A 23652-nucleotide genomic window follows, 5' to 3' on the forward strand; every position below is an offset into this window, starting at 1 on the left:
GCTCACGGCCACTCGGGATCCTTAACCCACGGAGCGAGGCCAGGGACCGAACCCGCAACCTCGTGGTTCCCAGTGGGATTCGTTTCCGCCACGCCACGCCGGGAGCGCCCACCAGGTCCTTTACAGCGTTGTGCCGGCGTCGCCAGGGGTACAGCTGCAGACAAAGTTCGCCTCCACGCAGAGGACCGCTTGGCGAGCGCGCAGTGCTTGGACCATGTTTAAGCATCTTTGCAGCCTCTTCGGATGGTCCCTGTATTTTTTCTCGTCGCTTGGCTACTTCCGTCTAAACCCCCTAATTCTCGCTTCCACCCTCTCACCTTCTCCCCGCTTCCCTGAGTGTTCAGTGCGTCACTGCTGTGACTCAGGATTGGACAACACAGCAGAGACTTCACGGCTTCGCGCTGGAGAGCCCATGTTTTCGATGTTCGAATTTACCGTTGGGGTTGGCGCGTCATTAGGGAGAAATGTGTGTGCAGCCCGAGGAGGCCGGGAGCGGTGTCACTGGGGACGCACGAGGCGTGCGCGGGATGCACACGTCTGTGTAACGGATCGTTCTTGTTCATCATAAAACTCTCGAATGACTCACAGATGTGTGGCCCTCGCAGCTGTTCCCGCCTCGCTAATGGCCTCGGGCTGTGACTCAGAGAGGAATTCTGTGCCAAAGAACCTGGCAGCCACCGCGGTTCTTGTGATGAGAAGAAACCCCGGAATGTCGGCGGGGCGATGGTGACACGCCAGCAAGAGCCTGCGTGGGGAGGAGCTGCGGAAAAAAGCCCGGGTCCTGGGCAGGGGCACAAGGCTGCTTTTGACTTCAACATTCTTAGCTTTGATTTACCTAAATCTGTTTCTCTTTACAAGGTCTGCTTCTTTTCAAATGAGGCGGCCCGGGATCAGGCCCCAGGACAGAACTGCACTTGGAGGGCGAACTCCCCGCCTGGGCGTCCCTCGCCTGCTCTGCCCTGGGTGATGACCTCGCCTCCAGGGTGGTCCCCATGGGGGCACCCAAGGGTGCCAGTGGCGAGGACGCCGATCCCTGACGCAGTGGGTCCTGCGCTGGAGCTGTGAGGACCGATGTTTCTCAGGCTGCGGCGGGACACACAGGCCCCCACCAAAGACAGAGCCTCTCGGCCAAGTGGTCCTGACTCACGCTGTGGGGGGGCCACCAAGGGCCACTCAGCGAGTTCGCGGAATGGAAATGTTTCTGTGTCTGGCTGGTTTCTCGGGGACAATTCTAATCACAGCTGACCATCCAAGAGACGAGGAAGGGGACACTGGAGGACCTGTGTGTGAAAGGGCATCTCCTGTGTGTCCTGCGGGCTCCTGAGAAAGTGTGGACAGCATCTAAGCCAAGGCGGGTGGGGCAGGGGCTTCCTGGGGCTCAGCACCAACAGTCTGTGCTTGGGACAGTGCTCCGGCAGGTGAAACTGGACCCGAGGTTGAGCAGCTCTGCCCTGGAGCACTGCAGGGGTGCAGGGGGGGTCTTGTGGCCCGGGTAACACCTTCTGCATCTCCTGGTCCTGTGAGAACCTGAGCTGCTGGGCGTGGGGCATCACGGCCTCTCCAGCGTCTGCTGCCGTCAGCCCTGGGGTTGGTCTCCCCCAGCTGACACCAGGCCCAAGATAAAGGAGGCCCCTCACCATCCCCACTGCCCTCTGCCCTCTTTCCTCAGTAACCTTTGCCAGCTGGTCTGTTCTCAACCTGACCTGGTCTGCCTAGAACCACCTGGGCATCCCCATGAAAACCCTCTGTGTTGGCGGGTGGCACTCGCTCCCAAAGGGTGCATGCAGGCTGCTCATGCTGCTCCCGCTCCCTGCACTGGCCAGGCCCCTCACTCTGGGTCCTTGCCCAGGAGCTGCCTGCGAGCCACGGCCAAGGACACCGCAGGGCTGGCTCCTCACTGGGTTATTGAGCTGAGAGACCCCCACAGGAGGGCCAGGGAGGCGGGCGAATGCACAGGGCTGTGGCAGGGGGCCAGGCACCTTGCACCCATGGTGACCCGGGCACGACCCCCTGGCTTCTGCCCACCCTCCGAATGAATTCTGACAGCGCCCCCACTGGCCAGCTCCCCAGGGAGCAGGCGCCCCTCGGGACACGGAGCAGGAGAGCAGGGAGGGGGGCTGGCACCCCCGCCTTCCCTGCGGGAACCAGGCCAGCCTTCCTCTGCCCCCCAAATGCTGGGAGCTCCCTGAAAAGAACCTGTGGGGACACTGAGGGTGTTTTCACTTATTGGCGTCATATTTTTGTTCACCTGTCTAGTTGGGCTTTTAACAAGGTGTGTGTAACTCAAGGATAAAATCTAAAGTGACTGTTTTCAAACAAACATGAAGTGGTGACAGGGAGAGATGCAGAGCTGCTCACCCATCCCTGGCCACCGTGGCTCGGGGTTGGCAGGAGGTCCCCTCCCCTGGGGTATGGGGGTGGGGCCTGGCCTCTACATCATTGGGCGGCCGAGGGGAGGGGCCCCAGGCTCCGAGGTCCTGTGCTGAAATTGGGGGGTGGTTGCAGGACTGACCTCCACCAAGTGGGTACCTGTGGGCCTGGGGTGAGTGTGCTGGGGGAGCTGCGTGGCTCTGATGCCAACTCTGGGCTTTGTGAGACCCTGCAGGTGGAGGGCACAGCCCCCCCGAGGCTGCCCTCCCTCTGGACCCCAGGCCCCTCGTGCTGCGGAGCAACTGGCTACAAATTCGGGGTCCCCACCACTGCTTTCACTTCCGTCGTTCACTAGGATGACTCACAGAGCCCAGAGCAGCGTCCTGGTGATCACAGGATGGGTGCGGAGGGACCCTCGGGCACGCCACCCCCAGCCCAGCCACGTGACTCGCCAGCCCTCACGCACAGCTGAGCTTCCGTGTCTGGAGTTCTTATTAGGGCTTTGGTGCACAGGCACGACTGGACCGCCAGTCACGTCACTGGATCCAGTTTCCAGCCACCCCCCGACCCCCGGAGGTCAGAGGTCAGCCTATCACCCGGCTGAAAATGCCCCCGCCCCAAACCCACCATGGTCTTGCTGGCACTACAGGCCCCCATTCGGAAGTTCTCTAGGAGCCACTGTCAGTCACCTCCTGGCATAAGTGTCTGAGGGTTAGAGGCCCCTCCCAGGAACCAGGACCAGGCCGGCCACGCTGTTACACAACAGCTGCCCAGGGCACCTCGAGGGACCGAGGAAACTCCTGAATTGGGCTTCTCACTGGGAGAGCCCCCTGGAGCCCACGCCCCACGGAGACATTGGAGGGAGGGACCCGCCTGGCCACGGTGCCCGGATGCCTGGGCACCCAGAGCTGAACAGACGGTCAGGAGATGCCTGCGGGGACCTGGGGCTCCTCGCTCTCCCTGGAACGCTGGTGCGGCCGATGCAACAATGAAAGCAAGTACCTCGGGGCCGCTGGGGGACGGGGGGCCCCGCGGTCGTCCTTCACGCTCTGCGCGTTTGTGGTTGAGCAGCGTCCTCCTGAGCGGATGTAATTCGGCTCCTGCTTCAGAGGGACTCCGTGTCTGCTCTCAGGAGCTCAGGGCTGCGTCCACACACGGGACCGAGAGGAGCCTGCGGTGAGTCTGCTTGAGCCCCTCGGCCCCAGCCGATGCTGCGCGCGGTCAGGGCGCGACGCGTGACTGAGGAAATCCGTGGGTGGACGGTGGCTTCAGGGTGCAGGAGCACGTTGGCACGGAGAGCAACCGGGGTCTGGCACCTCCCTCCCTCCAAAGACTCAGGGCCCCATTTTGGGTGAGAATCTACACTTTCCGTGCCTCTGATTCCCTCGAAAGTGGAATTACCAACACGTGTCCTGTGAAATGGCACGATGTCTGGGATTTGTTTTAAACTATGTAAGGGGAAAAAGGATGGGAAATAGATGCAGATGCAGCTTGAGCCCGTGTTGCTGTGGCTCTGGCGTAGGCCAGTGGCTACGTCTCCGTCTCCATATGCCGCAGGCGCGGCCCTAAAAAGGACAGGGGAAAAAAAAAAGCTTTGAGGAGGTCTGTGTAGCCCTAGAAAGACAAAAAAAAAGTTTTGAGGAGTTCGGTTGTGGCTCATCAGGTTAAGAACACGACACGGTGTCTCTGAGGATGCAGGTTTGATCCCTGGCCTCACTCAGTGGGTCAAGGATCTGGCGTTGCCACACGTGTGGCGTAGTTTGCAGAGGCGGCTTGGATCTGGCAAGCTGCCCCGGAGGCAGCTCCAACTTGACCCCTGGCCTGGGAACCTCCATATGCCGCAGGTGCCACCTTAAAAAGAAAAAAAAAAAGCGGAGTTCCCATTGTGGCGCAGTGGTTAACGAATCCGACTAGGAACCATGAGGTTGTGTGTTCAATCCCTGCCCTTGCTCAGTGGGTTAAGGATCCAGCATTGCTGTGAGCTGTGGTGTAGTTTGTAGACGTGGCTCGGATCCCACGTTGCTGTGACTCCGGCGTAAGCTGGCAGCTATAGCTCCGATTAGACCCCTAGCCTGGGAACCTCCATGTGCTGCAGGAGCGGCCCAAGAAATGGCAAAAAGACAAATAAAAAAAAAAGCTTTGAGAACGTCTCTATACAATCAGCAAAGGCTTGCCTGACGCTAAGTGATTCTCTCGCCTTGTTCAACAAGCCTCGTGTCAATCCTTACCGGGACACGTGTGTGTTCCCTGTTGGCACTGAAGGCGTGGATTAAGCGTGAAGAGTGTGCCCGGGACGAGGGCGGGGCCTCAGGACCGCGTGGCAAAGCCCTCGACTTGTCCAGTTTCCTCCCCATGACAGGACCTAGAGCTTCCTCCCAGGGCTTTAATTTTGTAAGCTCTTTCTGTTTTCTGGTAAAAAGTCTGTTCTTTCATCTTTCCACCCATCCTGACTCACCCTTACACACAAGAAAAGTGCGTTTATTTGTAGGTCATGTCCTACGCGGACTCAGCCAAACCAGAGGCCACCCAGTCCGACGGGCCGCGCGTTGCCGGCCAGCCCTCCGCCCCCCGGGCTTGCTCCTCTCTTTCCCGTCTTCTCATTGAAAATATGCTGTAGGAGCAGCCGCGCTGTGCTCAAATGTCTTGAGAGAGTGTAAACATTCATTTCAGCAGGATCAGCAAAGCGGCCAGGAACAAGGAGCAAGAAGATGAGAAAAGCTTTCCCCGTTTGATCTCCTTTCTGGGCATCCATCATCAGCCTTCCCAGGCTGCCACAGAGACCCAGGCCCGGCAGAGGCTGGCCAACGGGAGGGGCAGAGGAGCTAGCCCACCCCACCTCCGTTCTGCATCCTCTCTGGTCCCCCAGCTCCTCCTCAGCCAGGCAGGTGGCCAGAGCCCCTCCAGCAGCAGTGTCGAGCCCCGAGGGCCTGTGCCGGCAGGAGGGCAGCCTTCCAAGGAGCCTGGCTGCTGAGGGCGGAGAGGAACAGGGCATGAGGCTGAGGCTGAGCCCCAGCGGTGCCATCCAGCTGGGAAACCTGGACACGGGCCTCCCAGTGTTGTCTCACGGCCACACGGCTGTCCAGGTAGGGGAGGGGAGATGATGCCGTCAATAAATGAACGCGGCCTGCTATCCTGGTGCCATTAGGAGGGCCTAAATAGGACAGACAGGGGCATCTTAGGGGCCTCCAGAGAGAGAGAAACACAGAGAGATTGACCTTAAGGATTCGGCTCGTGCCATGTGGGTGCAGGCAAGCCTGACATTTGCAGAGATTGGCAAGCTGGAAATTCTGGTGAGCCGTCTGCCGGTAGAATTCCTCCCTCCACAGAGAACCTGTCTTTTCTCTGAAAGCCTTCACCTGATTGGACGAGGCCCACCCACATTGCAGCCAGTGTTCTGCTTTTCATCCACTGACTTCATCTGAAACATCCCCTCCAGCAGCATCTGGACAGGTGTTTGACCCACTCAACTGGGCACCCCAGCCCAGCCACGTTGACGCATGGTACCAAAGCCCAGGAAATCCTGTCCCGGCCTGGGGAAGCTGAGCCCACACCCAGTGTCTGCTGCACATGCTGTGACATCTCACAGTCCTCGCCTCTCGTGCTTCCCTCAGCCTGTCGGAGCACGCTGGCCCCTCCCTTCAAATGGGAAGCGCACCCTGGCTCAGGCCCAGTCCCCGTCTGCCCGGAACCCGGAGCCTCCTCTTGCCCTGCAGCCCCGCCTCCTCCGCGGCTGCACCCCCCCCCCACCGTGGGTTCTCAGGTTTTGACCGTTCATTGACCTAGTCGAGAAATTCTCTCTCTCTTAAAACAGCAAGTTATTATTCAGCTTTAAAGGGGAAGGAAGTTCTGAGCCAGGCCACAACACGGAGGAAAGCTGGGGACACCATGTGCAGTGGCATAAGCCAGGCACCGAAGGACAAGCACTGCCCGATTCCACTGAGACGAGGCGCTGGGAGGAGGATAGAGAGCAGGACGGCAGAACTGAGACCCACGGGGTCTGGGGGAGGGCCGGGGGCTGTCCTTCTGCAGTGTGGACCGCCGGCGAGGGCAGGGCTACAGCGCAGTTGACACCTGCCAAAGCGGGGTCGGCCAGCCTGGCAGGTGTGCCCCCTACCGCAGAGTACTGGGGATGCCAGCTCTCTCGCTGATTCGTACTTTAGCTCCAGCAGGGTGGAGAACGCACTTTGTATGATGTAAATCCTACATTCCCGAACACCTGACCACACCTGCGGGCTTGCTCCCTCTGGCTGTCGCTGTCACAGCTCCATGGCTCTGTGACCTCCCAGCAAAGACTCTTTGAAGCGCTGCTTTGTGGGACTGCAGCATCAAGTGATTTGGAGAATGGCGGGGGGCGGGGGGCAGACACTGTGCGACAATGTTTGAACAGGTCCCAGGGTGCGGTGTGAGGGGCCCTGGAGGAGGGTGTAAAAGGCAGACTCTGCTCAAGAGTAAAAAGAGGGGGGCTCCCACGAACCACCAAACACCCACCCAGGACCTCGTACCTCGTCCGCTCACAATTGCAGGTCAATAAGCAAGTGAATGATGGAAGGACAACACTGAAAAGGTCCTGTGAGAGCTCACTAGAAATCCATTCCAGGAGCTCCCATTGTGGCGCAGTGGAAATGAATCTGACTAGGAACCATGAGGTTGCGGGTTCGATCCTTGGCCTCGCTCAGTGGGTTAACGATCCGGCATGCTGTGACTGTGGTGTAATTCGAACATGTGGCTCAGATCCCATGTTGCTGTGGCTGTGGTGTAGCCGGTGGCTACAGCTCCGACTGGACCCCTAGCCTGGGAACCTCCATATGCCATGAATGTGGCCCTAAAAAAAGACAAAAAAAAAAAAAAAAAAAGCAAGAAAGAAACCCATTCCAAGGGAGACATTCTTTTGTGGGACATGCATGTCCAGCCAGGCCCTCTCCATGTGTGGTCTCCAGGTCCTGAGGCCCCCAGACCTGTTTAGGGATGAGCATCGCCAAAGCTACTTGTATAAATGAGGAGTTTGGAGTTAACAGATACACGCTATTACATATAAGCCAGATAACCACAACGGCCCCGACGTACAGCACGTCCCCTGGCCCAGGAAGTTCCATATGCTGCACGGGCAGCCATTAAAAAAAAAAAAAAAAAATCCCCGCTACCAGCCCACACCCATGGGACTGGCTATCGGCAAAAAGCAGAAAACACCAAGTGGTGACAAAGATGTGGAGAAGTTAGGTCCTCACGCATTGCTGGTGGGAACGTAAAATCATGTGGCCACGGTGGCAAGTGGATGGCAGTTCCTCAAAAAATTAAAAACCAAATTACGATGTGATCCCGCCATTCCACTTCTGGGTATAGACCCGGAAGAATGAAAAGCAGGGACTCAGATGCTGGTCCATCTGTGAGTACAGCAACATTGTTCACAATGGCCAAGGGATGGAAACAAGCCAAGTGGAGAAAGGAGATGTGGCCTACCCAGACTCTGGAATAGTATTCAGCCCTAAAAAAGGAGATCCTGCCACAGGCTACCACATGGAGGGGTGCTGAGGACACTGCGCTGAGGGAAATGCGCCAGGGCCTTCATGTAATGTGGAAATCGGATCCCTCTCCCTAGCAAACACCAAAGAGGAGCTGGATTCTGTTTACTGGTTCTGTTTCTCAGAACAGGAAGTGGGTGCCCAGCTGGGCTGGAAGCTTCGGGCAGAGCTAGACTTTGTCCACCCATCTCTGGGACTCCCTGCAAGATCAGAACAAAGTGAGCTGGGACCTGCCAAAGCTTTCATCCTTGTTACTTTTCTAATTTCACTGAGAAACAGATTTTTACATAAACGACACTGCAGACAATGCCTCTGGACCATGAACCTTATTTAGAAACGGACCCATCACAAAGGAAACTAAAGCAGCAGCTTCTTTTGGAAAGTCACGGGTGGCAAGCGAGTCGCCAGGTCACTGTGCCACTTGCAGCCATGTGGTCCAAGGAGGCCTCTTCTGGTCCTGCTCCAAAAGTCACCGCCTGGCTCTCCTCGGGGGCCCCCAGCTCCAGACCCCATGGTCCATCTGAGGGGTGGGCAGCTGTCGGGGTGTGACCCACGGCCAGGGGGAGGTGGCCGCTGTGAAATAGGAGACGCAGGGCCAAGCTTCGTGCTATCAGCACAGCTGTCCCGGGGCAGGTGCTTGGGACAGAGCTCTTTCACGGGCAAAGCTGGCCAAAGACCGTGCAGTCGGGGTAAAGCCAGCAACTCTTGTTCTTCCCTTCTGTGCTTCTTATTCTTTTTTTTTTTTGGTCTTTTTAGGGCCGCACTCGCGGCATATGGAGATTCCCAGGCGAGGGGTCGAATTGGAGCTGTAGCCACAGGCCTACACCACACAGCTCACGGCAACGCCAGATCCTTAACCCACTGAGCGAGGCCAGGGATCGAACCCACAACTTCATGGTTCCTAGGTGGATTCGTTTCCACTGCGCCATGACAGGAACTCCCTCTTTTTTTTTTTTTAAACTGGATGGTACAGTTTAATGTAGCAAAAACCTAGGGCAAGATCCTGTCTTACCAGTTCTTTAGTTCAGTGAAGGCTCTGGGTGCCTGAAAATGATAAGAAGGAATTTGGTTTCACGGCCTTAAAATATGAGGTGGCATCAGGAAATTTGTTTACATAAATAAGACTCAGTTTGAGAACGTGGTTAATAAAAGGTCTAGCTAAACCTGAGAGGAAACTGGCTTTTTGCTGTAGCATCTGATCCCCCCCTCCCCACCTGCAGCGTTCAGGGGCTTGACGTGGGACCTCAGTTCCCAGACCAGGGGTTGAACCTGGGATGTAGTGGTGAGAGTGCAGAGTCGTAACCACTAGACTGTCAGGGAACTCCCTGATTTTTTTTTTTTTTTTTGACTTTTTTTCTTTTTGCTATTTCTTGGGCCGCTCCCGTGGCATATGGAGGTTCCCAGGCTAGGGGTTGAATTGGAGCTGTAGCCACCGGCCTACGCCAGAGCCACAGCAGTGCGGGATCCGAGCCGCGTCTGCAACCTACACCACAGCTCACGGCAACGCCGGATCGTTAACCCACTGAGCAAGGGCAGGGACCGAACCCGCAACCTCACGGTTCCTAGTCGGATTCATTAACCACTGCGCCACGACGGGAACTCCTTTTTTTCTTTTTTGATTGGTGTTTCACATTCCTGATTTCAATTGGCAAGAGCACGCCTGGCCAGCAGGCTGGCACAGCAGACAGTGGCCACCAGAGCGCCCTCCCAGAACGCACCCACAATAAACATTTTCCTGATGAGCAGACTGCAAATTACTAAGGGTCACCCCTAGGAGGCCGGACCATTCTGGTGGCAGGGTTGAAGCCCACGGGCCAGGACAGGCCTTGGTGTGCATGTGTGCTGATCAGGCATCAATTGTGAAATGGCCCTGGGGCCACCCTGGCCGGTGGACGGGGAAGGGACCCTCCCAGCCAGGACCTGGCGAGGTTTGGCACTGTGACCAGAGCTCAGGCCCTGCCCCCACCCCCACCCCCGCCCCCCGCCCCAATTCTGCCTGCCTGGCTGTGTTTCCAGGTTAGCACTTCCTGGTGAGGCTTGGATCATGTTCCCTCAAAATTCATACGCTGAGTCCTAACCCGGGACCTCAGTGATTGTATTTGGAGAACTGGGCGGGAGCCCTCACCGAACGTGACTGGGGTGCTTATCAGAGGGAAAGGGGGACACAAATGGAGACACCACGAAGGCAGAAATCAAGGCGCAAGTTCTACAGGCCGAGGAACACCCAATGCGGCCAGCAGACCGCCAGGAGCTGGGGGGAGGCTGGGACGGCTCCTCCATCACAGCCTCAGAAGGAACCAGCCCTGCTCACCCCTTCGTCTTGGACTTCTGGCCTCCAGACTTGAGGGAAGAACTCTCAGTTGTGGAAACCACATGGCCTGCGGCCCTACACATCTGGAATCAGCTGAAACGTTTGTGGGGCGTCTCCCACGGGAAACAGCGCGCTCTTTAGCCCTCGCCCTTCCAGGCTGCGATGCCAGCCTTTGCCTCCGAGCCATTTTACGGGCTGAGGTGTAGAGAACGGATGACGATGCAAATAGCTTTCGCCCATGAATTATGTGGGGGGAGCCCTCGCCCCCTGGCCCCCCCGGGCCCTCCCACCCAAAGCCAGGCTTGCCCAACTTGCAAGTTCCTGCCTGTGCAGGTGCCTCTTCTTGCATATCCTCCTTTGAACGGGCCGCCACCTCCTACCAGCTCCTTCATCACCGAATGCGCTCCGGAAGGTGCCCGCCTCCTGCTGACGGCCTGTCGGCCGGGGGTCACGATTCTTTCTTTGGTTGACGTTATTATTCTGTTCTTTTTATAGCCACACCCGCGGCGTATGGAAGTTTCCGGGCCAGCGGTCAAATTGGAGCTGCAGCGGCCGGCCTACGCCACAGCCACAGCCACGCCAAATCCAAACAATGTCTGTGGCCTGCACCACGGCTCATGGCAAGGCCAGGTCCTCAACCCACTGAGCGAAGCCAGGGATTGAACCTGTGTCCTCTTGGAGACCGTGTCAGGTTCTTAACCTGCTGAGCCACACGGGAACCCTGACATCGTTGTTCACATTGGCTGCGGCGCCACTTCCCTGATTCACCGTTTGGGGTTCCTGGAGGAAGCAGGGTCACTGGTGGGGGCAGGGTCTTTTAGGGACTTCATGGTTGGAACCGTCCTCTTGAGAAAACTGAGGCTTGGCTCTGAAGAGCTGCGGGTGGTCCTCTTGGCCCCGGGCACACACACGGGCACTCCCCCGAGGGAGAGATGCGTGGTTGCCCCCCTGAACATGGGAGCTGCACCGGGAGGTGACGTGGCCTCATGCCCGGTCACATGGTCAGGAGCAGAGCCAGACTCCACGCCCAGCGCCGTGGGCTGCGAGTCCCGGGCTCTTCTGACCACAACACGAAAGGGGTCTCTCTTACACAGAAAAGGAAAGTGCCACGTGGGTGGGTCCAAGACGGTCCCCAGGGATCCTCTCTTCCGGGTGCCCCTGTCTTCCTGACGACCCCCTGCCCACCCCGTGTGTGGGCAGCACCTGAGGCTTGCTCCTTTTTTTTTTTTTTTTCCTGCTTTTTAGGGTTGCACCTGCAGCACATGGAGCTTCCCAGGATAGGGGTCAAATCAGAGCTGTAGCTGCCAGCCTCCGCCACAGCCATGTCAGATCCGAGCCACATCTGTGGCCTACACCACAGCTCACAGCCACGCCAGATTCTTAACCCACTGAGCAAGGCCAGGGATCAAACCCACAACCTCACGGTTCCTAATCAGATTCGTTTCCGCTGCGCACGATGGGAACTCTGAGACTTGCTTCTAAACAGCAGAATAGATGTAGGTGATGGGAAGATGCTTCTGGAATTACTTTACGTGACACCTTAACTTCTGTCTTCCTGGCAGACTCTCTTCCTTGCTGGCTGTGATGGAGCCAGCTGCCGTGTTCTACCGAGCAGCCCACGTGTTCGAAAACTGAAGGGGCCTCCAGGTGACAGCCAGCAAGCAGCAAGGAGCTGAGGCCCTTGGTCCATCTGTCCACAACCACGTGAGCTTGGGAATGGATCCTTCCCAGTCAAGCCTTCAAATGAGACCCCAGCCCTGATGGCCACTGGTGACAGGTCCTGAGGCAGAGGACCTAGTCACGTCACACCCACCAGATTCCTGACCCAGAGAAAACTTAGTTTTCAGACACTAAGTTTGTGATAAGCTGTTACTCAGCAATAGATTAGCTCATCTTAAAAACACTTGTTCATGCAGTCAACGAATATTCACTCTCCAGGCACAGGTGCTCGGCATCCACCAGTGACCAAAATAGAGTCAAATTCTTGCTCTCCTGGAGGTGAATTCTAATGTTTATGTGTAGGTGGGGAGTGTTGGATGATAGACAGACAAAATAAGCTGCGTGGTTATACAGTTATGTCGTATGTTACATGAATCTACACGTGGAAGAGGAAGCTGGGTGAGAACCTGGAATGGGTTGGGAGTTAGCAATTTTAAACCTCTTTAGTTTTATTTTTAAAATCTTTTTAGGGCCTTACCAGAGGCACATGGAAGTTCCCAGGCAAGGGACTGAATGGGAGCTGTAGCTGCCGGCCTACACCACAGCCACAGCAAGGCTGGATCTTGAACCCACTGAGTGAGGCCAGGGATCGAAGCTGCATCCTCATGGATACTAGTTGGGCTCGTTACCACTGCGCCACAACGGGAGCTCTTTAAATCTCTTTACAGAAAGTGATGTTGAGAAAGACTTTACGGAGGGACCATGAAGTTACCTTGGGGAAGAGTGCTTCAAGTCCAGGGAATAGGCAGTGCAAAGGCCCTGGGGCTGACTCGTGCTTGGCAGGAGCAAGGAACAGCAAGGAGGCAGACTGGAACAGAGTGGGTGCAGGGAAGCGTGGTCGGAGCTAAGCACAGAGGTGCTGGGTGTCGGGGGGAGATGGTGGCGACCCCTGGGGGCACGGCATACGGACTTTGCTTTTACTGAGAATGAGATGGGAAGCTCTTAAAGGGGCTGAGCACAGCAGTGATGTGGCCTGACGCACATATTTAAAAGGATCGTCCCCTACTCCTCCTCGCTGGTGACTTCCAGCCCCCGGTCCTCTTTACAAACCAAAGCATGCACACTGGCCGCTGTAACAAGCCAAGAGACTTGTCCTTACCTTTGGGTCATTTTCTTACCGAAGCCCCAGATCCCAGCCATCCTCTAAGCACAGCCCAGGCCTTGCCTCCCCCCACCGTTTCTAGGCTTCACCCCGTTATCGTTTGCATAAAATGCAGCACCTTGCACCCGCTCCTGGGGGCCGCAGGCTTTGTGCACCTGATCCTGAGCTCTGCCAGGAAGGCTCCAAGGCTTACCTTTCTTCGACACTCTTCCACCTCCTCCAGCTTGAGACGGGGGGCGCACAGAGGGGGGCTCCTTCGGGCTGGCTGGCACCTTGGCAGAGTTCTTTCTGCCTTTCACTGTGGGACCTCCTCCGCCTAGCTGACTGCTCCCACCTCCTAGCTTCGCAGCACCTGCCGTCTTGCAGTGACATTCTATGAATAACTATGTGGCTTTTTACTTCACACACCTAAATGTGGTCTTTGGGGAAATAGTAGCAAAATCTTTTAAAAAGAATTTGGAAAGAAAAGAGCCAGAAGAGCTGGTTGTGCACAAATGTTGCTTTCCTGTTATTAAGCCACCCTCCAAACCCCGCAGCACGAGGGCGGGAGCAGCCTTGGGAAGAGACAAGGGAAGCATAGGAAGCCTCGCACCAACTATAATGCAAAAAATAAAAAGCACTGAAGAAATAAAAATAGGAGTTCCCGTTGTGGCGCAGTGGTTAACGAATCCGACTGGGAACCATGAGGTTGCGGGTTCGGTCCCTGCCCTTGTTCAGTGGGTTAATGATCCGGCGTTGCCGTGAGCTGTGGTGTAGGTTGCAGACGCGGCTCAGATGCCACGTTGCTGTGGCTCTGGCATAGGCCGGTGGCTACAGCTCCGATTCGACCCCTAGCCTGGGAACCTCCATATGCCGCGGGAGCAGCCCAAGAAATAGCAAAAAAGACAAAAAAAAAAAAAAAAAGAAAGAAATAAAAATAAAGGAAGCTTCGCCCTTGGAGACCCCGTTTCTGCGTAATTTTGAATTATTTTTCCTAAAGAGTATTCTCACGTGTTTGAACCTCAGGGCCACAGATCTGGCGGTCACCACGAACAGGGCTTCTAGCCCCTTCTCTTTTCTGGAGGCGGCCCAACAAGGACAAGGAAAGTGGACTGCGGCCACCAGCCCGGGGGTGCTGGGTCTGGGCCTCACCTGCCCGGGACGTGGACTGGGCTGCTGCACACATCCAGGCCTCCTGGTCGTAGACCTGCTCCCTGGGAACCAGATGAAAGTTTCAGCCCAGAGCCAGGACTAGGGGGAGGCCAGTGAGGCCAGGGCCGGCTTCCGGATGCTGGTGAGCAGTGTAGTTGGTTGGGGCTCTCACTTGGTTTAATGCTCTGCTGTCCCCGTCTTAAAATTCTTAATAACTTTGGAACAAGGGGCCTTGCATTTTCATTGTTTTTTTTTTATTATTATTATTTTAAGTGAGAATTGCAATGATTTAAAATTTTTATTTATTGATTTATTTTGTTTTTTAGGGCCACACCCTCATATGGAGGTGCCCAGGCTAGGGGTAGAATCGGAGCTACAGCTGCCAGCCTACATCACAGCCACAGCAATGCAGGGTCCAAGCCACATCTGTGACCTACACCACAGCTCACGGCAACACCGGATCCTCAACCCACTGAGCGAGGCCAGAGATCGAACCCTCAACCTCACGGTTCCTAGTCGGGTTCGTTTCCGCTGCGCCACGACGGGAACTCGGCATTTCCATTTTGCACTGGACCCTGCATATGTATGTAGCCGGGCTGCAGCACTGAGTTTTTGGCGTCCTCTCCAACTTTCCACTATCCGTGCCTCCTCCTCGCCCAGGCGCTGCTACAACCTTCTCTGGAAAACGCAGTTCCGCAGGGCCAGAGACGGCCTGGGGCTTCATGGTGTTTGTGGAGCCCTGAAGACTTGGGAGGGAGGTCCTCCCAGGCTCTTCACGACCGAACCTACCCCAGGCAGCCTCCAGCCACGAGTCCCGGGTCAGCTTCTTCCCCGGGCAGCGCGGAGCCCTTCTGCGAGGTGTGTATGGTCCCCCTACGGCGATCCCTCCCAGGAGGAGCCCCTCTGCCTCTGCGTTAGGGAAGGTGTTGCCCTTCCCTTAACGTCTTGGAGGGTAAGGCCACCGGCGGGACCCACGGGCGCCTTGAAATACAGACCACACTTTCCGGGCCGCCCTGAGACGGGGCCTGCCCGGGTCACCGGGGACAGGTACATTGAGAGCAGAGCACCCGACCAGAGGCATGCTCGCAGCACCGCGGGGAGCCGGCCCCGGGCCGAGCGCGCCCGGAGTCAGGCTGGTCGCTAGGCACCGCCACCGCGCTTGGGGCGCACGTGCGCGCCTGCCGGGAAGAAGATGGGGGGGGCTGCTGCGGGCCTGCACACAAAGGGGGCTCCGCGCACAGTAGGGGACTGGACGCCGGCTGCTCGCGTGGCCCGGCCTCCGAAGGCAGCCCGGGGCTGGCCGGACCCCGCAGCACCGAGATGCGCGGAGGCGGCCCAGCGTCGCCTCCCGCGTATGGTACGGCTAGCCTCCCCGCCGGACCTCCGCGGATGGTTTCGCCCACCCGAGTCCGCTCCTCCATCCGCCGCGGAGGGGCGAACAAAGGGGGCGTGGCGCACAGGCCACGCCCCCAGCTGCACAGCGGTGAGGCGGGGATCGCGGCCTGCGGGGTGGGCCGCTCCTCACGCCGCCGCGCAGCGGCGTGGGGCGGGGCCTGACTGGGGCGCGAGGCGGGGGCGGGGCCGGCTATCGCCCGCCCCCGGCCCACTCTCCGCCCCCGGCGCGCAGGCCACGCCCCCCGCCGCGGCGGCGCAGGGGCGGGGCGGGGCCCTGGACCCGAAGGCCCCGCCCCCTGTGTGAATATTGATGCGGCGCGCGTCGGCGTCGCCCTCCTCCCATTGAGCGAGGCTGTGTCGCGTGGCCCAGCGTCGGCGTGACGGTTGGACGCGGGCGCGGCACTGCGGGTCCCGATTGCTGCAGCCGCTTGTCAGTGTGATGAAGATTGGCACCCAGGTAAGCTGTCACTCAACCGCTCCGCCGCCGCCGCCGCTCCGCCGCCCCGTCCCTATCAATCACGCCGGCCCGCAGGCGCCGCGGCCGCCGCCCCGCCGCCGCCGCCTGGGTCTCCGCGGGCCGCCACCGCCCGGGAGGGCCGCGCCGGACCCGCCGCCCGGGGCAGGGGGCGGGGAGGGGGCGCGGGTGGGGGAGGGGAGCCGAGGCCGCGGGGAGGGGCGCTGTCCGCCGGGCCGGCGTGGGCGCGCGCCCCGCTTGTTTTTCGGTGTGGGCTTTGGGACGCGGAAATTTCTGGAAGGCGCCGCCGCCGCTGCCGCCGCCGCGCGGGGCCCGCCGCGAGACGCGCGCTCCTAACCGTCCCTCTCGGAGTGCGGCGCGCGCCCCAGCGCGGGCGGGGGCGGGGGCGCGGGCGCGCGCGGTGGGGGCGGGGCGGCGCGGGCGCGCGCGGGGGCGGGGCCGGCGTCCGGAGCGCGGGGGCGGGGCCGGCGGGGCGCGCGGGCCCGGGGTTCGGGCGGTGGACGGCGGGGCCGCTCGGGGCGGGGGCGCCGCGCCCTCTGGCTGCGGGGCTCCCGGGGCGGCGGGGTCGGAGGGTTGGGCCTTGTGCAGGCGGCGCCGGCAGGGAGCCGGGTGGGCTTGCCTTCCTGCTCCAGGGCCTGGGCGCCCGGTTTCTGGAATGAGTTACAAATGCATGGCGAATAATAAAGGGCTAATTTGAAATAGGTGCCTGGACGTGTGGGGCATGGTCTGGCCGCTGGCTGGAATTTCACATTCCTTTAGAAAGAGATCGTGAGTCACTTCAGAAAAATCAGGAAAAGTTGAGTCTGCTTTATTTCATCGTAGTGGCTGTTGAAACGCCCTGTTTTCTTAGTGGTTCTGAGCTTCAGCCAGTTAGGCTCTCCTTTGTGATGTTTGACTCGAAAATGCGTCTTAGCACGTGCTCCTGGGCAGGGGGTCCGGCGGGGGTGAGGGCAGAAGTCGGTACTTGTGGGGTGGAAGGGAAGGAGCCCTCCCCACGCAGATGAGCAATGGGCAGACTTGATCGGGGACTTGCAGCCATCCAGAATACGTTTGCCCTATGTAAGGGGGTTATAGTTATTCCTAGAGATTCTAAGATTTAGCTTTCAGTGAAAGCTACTGGCTTTTCCGAAGGAAGTGAGTACTTTCCACTTTAAGGTAGATGCGGCACTCTCAGCTTGGTTGGGTATAAGTATATGATTTTTCCTGACATATTGAAAAAGGGTGTACATAGTGCATAATATTTTCTGTAATATATGGAAGAATTGTTTGGTGAAGTGTTGCCAGTGCAGGTATTGGGGATGCTCTCACATGTGGTTGTACATGGATTTGGAAGATGGCAGACGGGCTCGAATCTGCCTTTCATCACTTTCTTAATTAACCGAGCATGGAGAGTGATACGTGGATCTTTTAATGACAGTATTTGGTTGAATCCAGGATGCCCCGTGGTGTGGTAATGACTGCCACGGTGTTTTCTGAGGCAGCTGTGCAAGGAAGCTTCCTGCCTGAGGGATTAAGAAGTGGGAGTTAGAACTAGGAAATAGAGTAGGTGAACTATGACTTGAAGGATTAACATTCTGTGCTGGTGGTTTACGTGTCAGCGCTGCATAGTTAATGATTCTGGGTGTAAAGACATTTTGTTGGATTCTTGTCCCTATGTGTTGCACACATTTACATCTTTGTATCAGCCTATTGTCACGTTAGAAAAGTACTACTTAGGACCAGTGAAAGGTACAGCTTGAATAGTAACATTCTAGTTGTAACTTTCACTTTTGTTGCAAACTAATTCACACTGTTGTAGAAATAACCTTGAAACTTCTAGAGAGATGCACAGCCCGCCCCAGGGGCCTTTTTCTGTGCTGGCTCAGACTCCTCCTCGGACAGTTTAGGAAGGAGAAAGTAGCATCTAGAAGAGAAGCTGTTACCCTCAAATACAGTTGTGAAACTACTGAGCCAGACTGGGCAGGTTTCCTTCACGCTCTTTGTTAGCTCGCTTAGTAGCAGGTTACAGCAGCTCTAGTAATTTCTTTTTGCGTGCTGATGAGTATAACTGACAACCTGAGATTTCTACAGCAACACCAATGCTTGGTAAAAATATCTGGTTTCTGTTGTAGAGAAGTCACAGGTACCGTTACAACTCCGGGAGTTCATGTCTACCTTCGTCATTGAGTGAGGGCTAAATTTCAGGCGGGAGATAGTGCAAATGAAGGAGTGATTCCGCCCCCACCCCCTCGGGTCCACCGAGACCACCTAGGAAAGAACCTCTGCACTCGCCCAGAAATCCACTTCCTCTCCGCCCGTCCCCTCGCAGGAATGTGTCTGTGCTGCGTTCTCCTGACTCAGCTGACTCTGCTGACGCAAAGATGACGAGGAAATCAGACGGGGCAGATAAGAGCCCCGAGCTTAGCAAGTCTGCTGTCCGGGCGGCTGGGCCACGCGGGCTCCTGTCTGACGGCGCTGTTGTGATGAGTCTTGTACAAGCTGCTCAGGAACACGTGGACGGTGGAGACAGACAGCAGAAGAGTGTCAGTTTGGGACCTGTTAGTGTACACGTGCAAGGGCTGGGCGGCTGTCCCAGAGGTCACTTCTGTTGAGGCCAGTCCTGCCGCCCACAGGGGGTGTGTCATTGGCCTCAGCCTCTTGCCTAGTGGAGCCTGTGGGGCTGAGGCTGCGGGCACGCCGTCTGCATCTGTGACTGATGGATGCCTGGCTGTTGGAGTCAGGCCCCAGGATGGCAGGGAGCAGGCCACGGGTTTAGGGTCACACGGGAAATAAGGAAAAAAGGGATCCGGGATCCAGGGACCACGTGTGCTTGGCCTTGGGGCGGGTGGCACTGCCCACTCAGGCCTTGACCTTCCCTGTTGAGTCCTGTTGCTCCTGCTGGCCTGCTGCTTCCACCCGCGTCTGCTGCGGGGCCGCTCCTCCCAGCTCCCCTGCCTCCCCGCTTCCACTGTCCCGGCAGACACCCCACAGAGCGTGTCAGGGCTGGCCTGCTCGCTGCCGGCCAGCTCTGCTGGTGCCCACCTGTGTGCCAGGGCCTCCTGGTCTCCAGCTCTCCCAGGGAGGGTAGGCTCTTGCCAACTGCACAGCGCCCCCTTGCAGCAGGTCTGAGGTGGGTGGAAGAGCTGCTATTGCAGCGTCCTGAGCTCTGATCAGACTTGCAGAAGTCACGCCTTCACGAGAGCTTGGTGAGCTCAGTATTTGTTACCTGTTGTCTGAGACATTTTATCAAGGTTTGGGGAGGTGGCGGTTTTATTAAAAAATCAGGAATTTAACTTTGCATTATTCTAAATTTTGTCACTTTTTTTTTTTTTTTTCATTATTGCAGCAGAATTTATTGCAGCCCAAGCAAAAGCCCCTGTGGTCCACTCAGGCAGGGGTTGGAAGCAGTGGCACCGTTGTCACTAGGGGCTAGTTGTCCATGTTAGGGAGGCTGCCCTGTGCATGGGAAGACTTTAGCAGCATTCCTGGTCCCCACCCACTGGGAGCCCACCCGCAGGTGTGACAACCAAAAATGTCTTTGCACATTTTGCTAAATGTTTCTGGGGGGACAACCCCCCCAAGTTGAGAAGTACTGACCTGGAACAGCGTTTCCCAGAAAGCGTTACGTGGAACCCACGTTTGATGGGATAGGCCGTTCAACTCAGAAGTTACTACAGTGGATTCCGAAACCACTAAACGCCTTTATTAGGGTTTTGCTTTGTCTCTAGTAGGCGTATGTGGCCCTTTAGCTTCGAAATATTTTGGGGATGGATTTTGTTTTGACAGGATTTAATGTCTATGTTTTTGTTTGTTTGTTTGTCTTTTAGGGCTGCACCCGCGGTATATGGAGGTTCCCAGGCTGGGGGTCGAATTGGAGCTGCAGCTGCCAGCCTCCACCACAGCCACAGCCACGCAGGATCCTCAGCCCACTGAGCGAGGCCAGGGATTGAACCCACATCCTCATGGATGCTAGTCAGGTTCGTTCCTGCTGAGCCACGACGGGAGCTCCACATCTGTGGTTTTATTTGAATATTAAACTTCAGGTGGTGCCTCCCCAAACCTTGTTTGAAAACGAAAGTGATCTTCCGACGGCTGCTTTCTCAGAGTGAGGTCTTGGCAGCCCCGCCCTGGGACCCTGGGACAGCCCAGCCGGCGGGCAGCGGGGCCTCCCGAGGGGGAGTTCAGTGAACTGCAGCCACGCCGCCCAGCAGCCTGCAGGGTGTCTTGGAAAAGAGCCCTTTTGTTGGGCTATGTTATTTCGACAGTTTCCTGGGATTCCTTGACAGCTCTCTCAGCTCTGTGCACACACAGCTTTAGTCCAGCAAGGGTCCTGCCCGAGATGAGTGACGCCCTCCAGAATCGGGAGCGAGAGCTCGCTGGGCCCTGCCTCCTGCCTGGTCGCCACTGTTCCCTGTCCTTTTCTGGCCTCGTGACCGGCCCTCTTAGAGCCGCCGAAGCTGCAGGTGCCCTCGGCTTTCCTGTGTGTCCCCGGGAGCGGGCCTGGTCATGCTCGCCAGCTGCAGCCGCCCTCAGAGCAGCTGGGGTGACGCCCCCCGGGGACGGGAGCCGAGGCTGGGCGGGGGGAGCCCGCCTGTGGATTAAGGGGAACCTGCAAAAGACTCGAGTCACCAGGACGGCCTTAGAAGCACATTCTGGGTGGGGTTAGGGTCAGCTGGACTGGAGGCCTGGGGTTGGCAGAGAGCAGGCCCGTGGGCCGCGCCCCGCTGGCCTGTTCCCGTCCCGCCCTAGAGCCGTCAGGGGACGTTTGGGAGGAGAGCGAAGCCGGAATAGAGACGGCCTGAGGCCCGCAGAGCCCCGGACACTCGCTGGCTGGCCCCGCTCGGGGGGCGTGCTGGCCCCGCTCGGTTCTGCGCCGAACCAGAGCGGGCCTGGGGCCGGATGGAGCCGAGGCATGACCCGGGGCACAGGAACAGGAAGCGGGGAGACATAGGTTTTCCTCCCTGAGCTCCTCACGTGCGAGGACCCGAGTGTGGGGTCGTGCAAAACTAGGGCCTCGGTGAAGCGCTCCGGGCGGTAACGAGGGTCGCGGAGGAAGGACTTGGCGTGGACCGAGCCCCGCGTTCTCCGCTCTGGCGCCGAGTGCGCAGCGTCCCTGCTCTCTGGACCGAGTCCGCGCACGGGGTTGGCTTCTTTCTCGTGGGTGCCCCCTCCTTGCCCAGAGCGCCTGTCCTCAGACCCCGGATGCCAGCGGGCAGCAAGGAGGGCTCAGGAGCTCCCTGGGGTGGGCTGGGACCTGGCTCCTCTCTGATCTTTGGCTCTTCAGGGCTCTTTTTTTCTTTCCAGAATTTCCCCAGCCCGGGTCTTGGCGTTGATTCTCAGTAAAGGGAATTAAGACAGGAGAAGGCGTGCTCCTCGGCTCCTTTGGGGCACTTCTCTGAGACTTGCTTTCCTGGGGACCCTTTGACTTGAGAAGGTGATGTTTAGTTAACTTGCCTGAGGTTGTACTTTGCCTGTTGTTTATTTAAATAGTTATTTCTCAGGTTCAAGCTTCATGTCAGTCCAGTATATCCTAAGACCAAAAACTGTAACTGTTTCAAATTTTAAAAATCTTTCCACCTTTATGTGTGCTATTTTTACTGTTAAAAAAAATTATTCTGGGAGTTCCCGTCGTGGCGCAGTGGTTAACAAATCCGACGAGGACCCATGAGGTTGCGGGTTTGATCCCTGGCCTTGCTCAGTGGGTTAAGGATCCGGTGTTGCCGTGAGCTGTGGTGTAGGTTGCAGATGCGGCTTGGATCCCGCATTGCTGTGGCTCTGGTGTAGGCCGGTGGCTGCAGCTCCGATTTGACCCCTAGCCTGGGAACCTCCGTATGCCGCTAGAGCGGCCCAAGAAATTGCAAAAAAAAGAAGAAAAAAAAAATATTCTGGAAGTTCCTGTTGTGGCTCAGCGGGATATGAACCTGACTTGTATCCATGAGGATGTGGGTTTGTTTGATCCCTGGCCTTGCTCAGTGGGTTAAGGATCCAGCGTTGCCGTGAGCTGTGGTATATAGGTCGCAAATGCGGCTCGGATCTGGCATTACTGTGGTTGTGGTGTAGGCTGGCAGCTGTAGCTCTGATTTGACCCTAAAAAAAAAATATGTATATATATGTATGTGTGTGTGTGTGTGTGTGTGTGTGTGTATTCTGTATAAATTATATGTTCCCAGAGAAAAATGCAGCTACTGAATTCGCATGGAGTGGAATACGTATTATGGAATATCCCCAGTATTTCTGCCTTCAAGGTGTAAAAGAATGCTTTTCTTTTTTTTCTTTTTTTTTTCTTTTTCCTTTTATTTTTTTTAGGGCTGCACCTGTGGCATATGGAAGTTCCCAGGCTACGGGTCGAATCGGAGCTACAGCTACTGGTCTACACCACAGCTCACAGCAACGCTGGATCCTTAACCCACTGAGTGAGGCCAGGAATAGAACCTGCATCCTCATGGATACTCGTTGGGTTCGTTAACTGTTGAGCCATGACAGGAACTCCAGGAATGCTCTTCTAATGTAATTTTCTCATGTAACGAATAATACTGAAAGTGACACTTATAGTGCCAACAGAACGTGCATTTTCTCTTTTTAGCTGTGTTCTTAAGAGTGTCATTAAAGTAATCGGAATTCTTGTCTAGTCGGTATAGTCAGATACTCAGAAGTAGTTTCTGTGAGGCGCTTCGCTGAGTTCGGTGGGTCCCCTCCCCATTAGGAGGCACCCTGCGGGGCTGTGGCCGTGAACGTGCAGAGGAGCAAATACTGCCTGTGCATGTGGGCATATGTGGGTATCAGGTCACACGGCGTTCGCTGGGAGCAACGCGTCGCAGCCAGGTGTACCCCAGGGTCGTAAGTTTAACCTTTAAACGCCCCGAATTCATTTTAAAGCTTTGAGAAAAGGTCCTGGATGGTCCCCGATGTGTTTGCCTTCCCGCGTTGGCATTTGGCACGTGCTCAGACCAGCCCCGGGCCTGCAGCGCCCGTGCTGAAGAACAGCCTCGGGTGGGACAGCAATGAGCGCAGGGCACAGCTCTGCACCGAGGCTTGTCGTGCAGACGTGGGCTGTAGGAGTCGCCGATGCAGGTGGCGTGGGCAGCCGGCAGAAGACGCGAGAGGGGCCGCGTGGCTCCCACGTGCTCGGCGGGAAAGTGGCGCAAAGAACAGCGTCATTTCCCGCCAAAGGCAGTTAAGCGAAGGCGGAGGGGCTTGCTGGGTGTGTTCCAAAGCAAGGCGTGTGAATCGGCCCAGAGACAGCGGTAGCCGTGAGTCACGTAGAAGGGTTAAGTCTCCCAGCTGACAAGACCCCAGGCTTAGCAGAAACACGAAGTGGAGTTGAGTGCAGTCTGTGAGTGATTCACCTGTAACCAACACAAGAAGGCGGCGGCAGGAGGGAGAGAACTAGATCCAGCGCGTGAAAAGAAAGCAGGGGAGCTCCCTGGTGGCTCCGTGGGTTCGGGAGCCAGTGTTGTCCTTGCCGTGGCCCGGGTTTGATCCCTGCCCCCGGAACTTTTACGTCCTGTGGGTATGGCCAAAAACAAACAAAGGTTTAGCAAGATCAGTCTCAAACACCTAGACTCAAGGTGAAAAGCATTGGAGGAGTCCCTTCCACTAGTCCCAAGTATAACGTGTTAATAAAATGTAGAAAAACACGGAGATGGGTCAA

General features: G+C 57.1%; 1 protein-coding gene across 1 annotated transcript; it reads left to right on the forward strand.

Moving 5' to 3' along the window:
* LOC110256373 (collagen alpha-1(I) chain-like) lies at positions 3298 to 16358 on the forward strand. The gene is made up of 5 exons (XM_021069856.1): positions 3298 to 3458; positions 5237 to 5453; positions 15215 to 15661; positions 15780 to 15845; positions 15918 to 16358. Exons 1-5 carry the CDS (start codon positions 3298 to 3300, stop codon positions 16356 to 16358), a joined length of 1332 nt encoding a protein of 443 aa, XP_020925515.1.

This window comes from Sus scrofa, chromosome 13, assembly GCF_000003025.6.
Source record: "Sus scrofa isolate TJ Tabasco breed Duroc chromosome 13, Sscrofa11.1, whole genome shotgun sequence".
In the NCBI taxonomy this organism is placed as follows: domain Eukaryota; kingdom Metazoa; phylum Chordata; class Mammalia; order Artiodactyla; family Suidae; genus Sus; species Sus scrofa.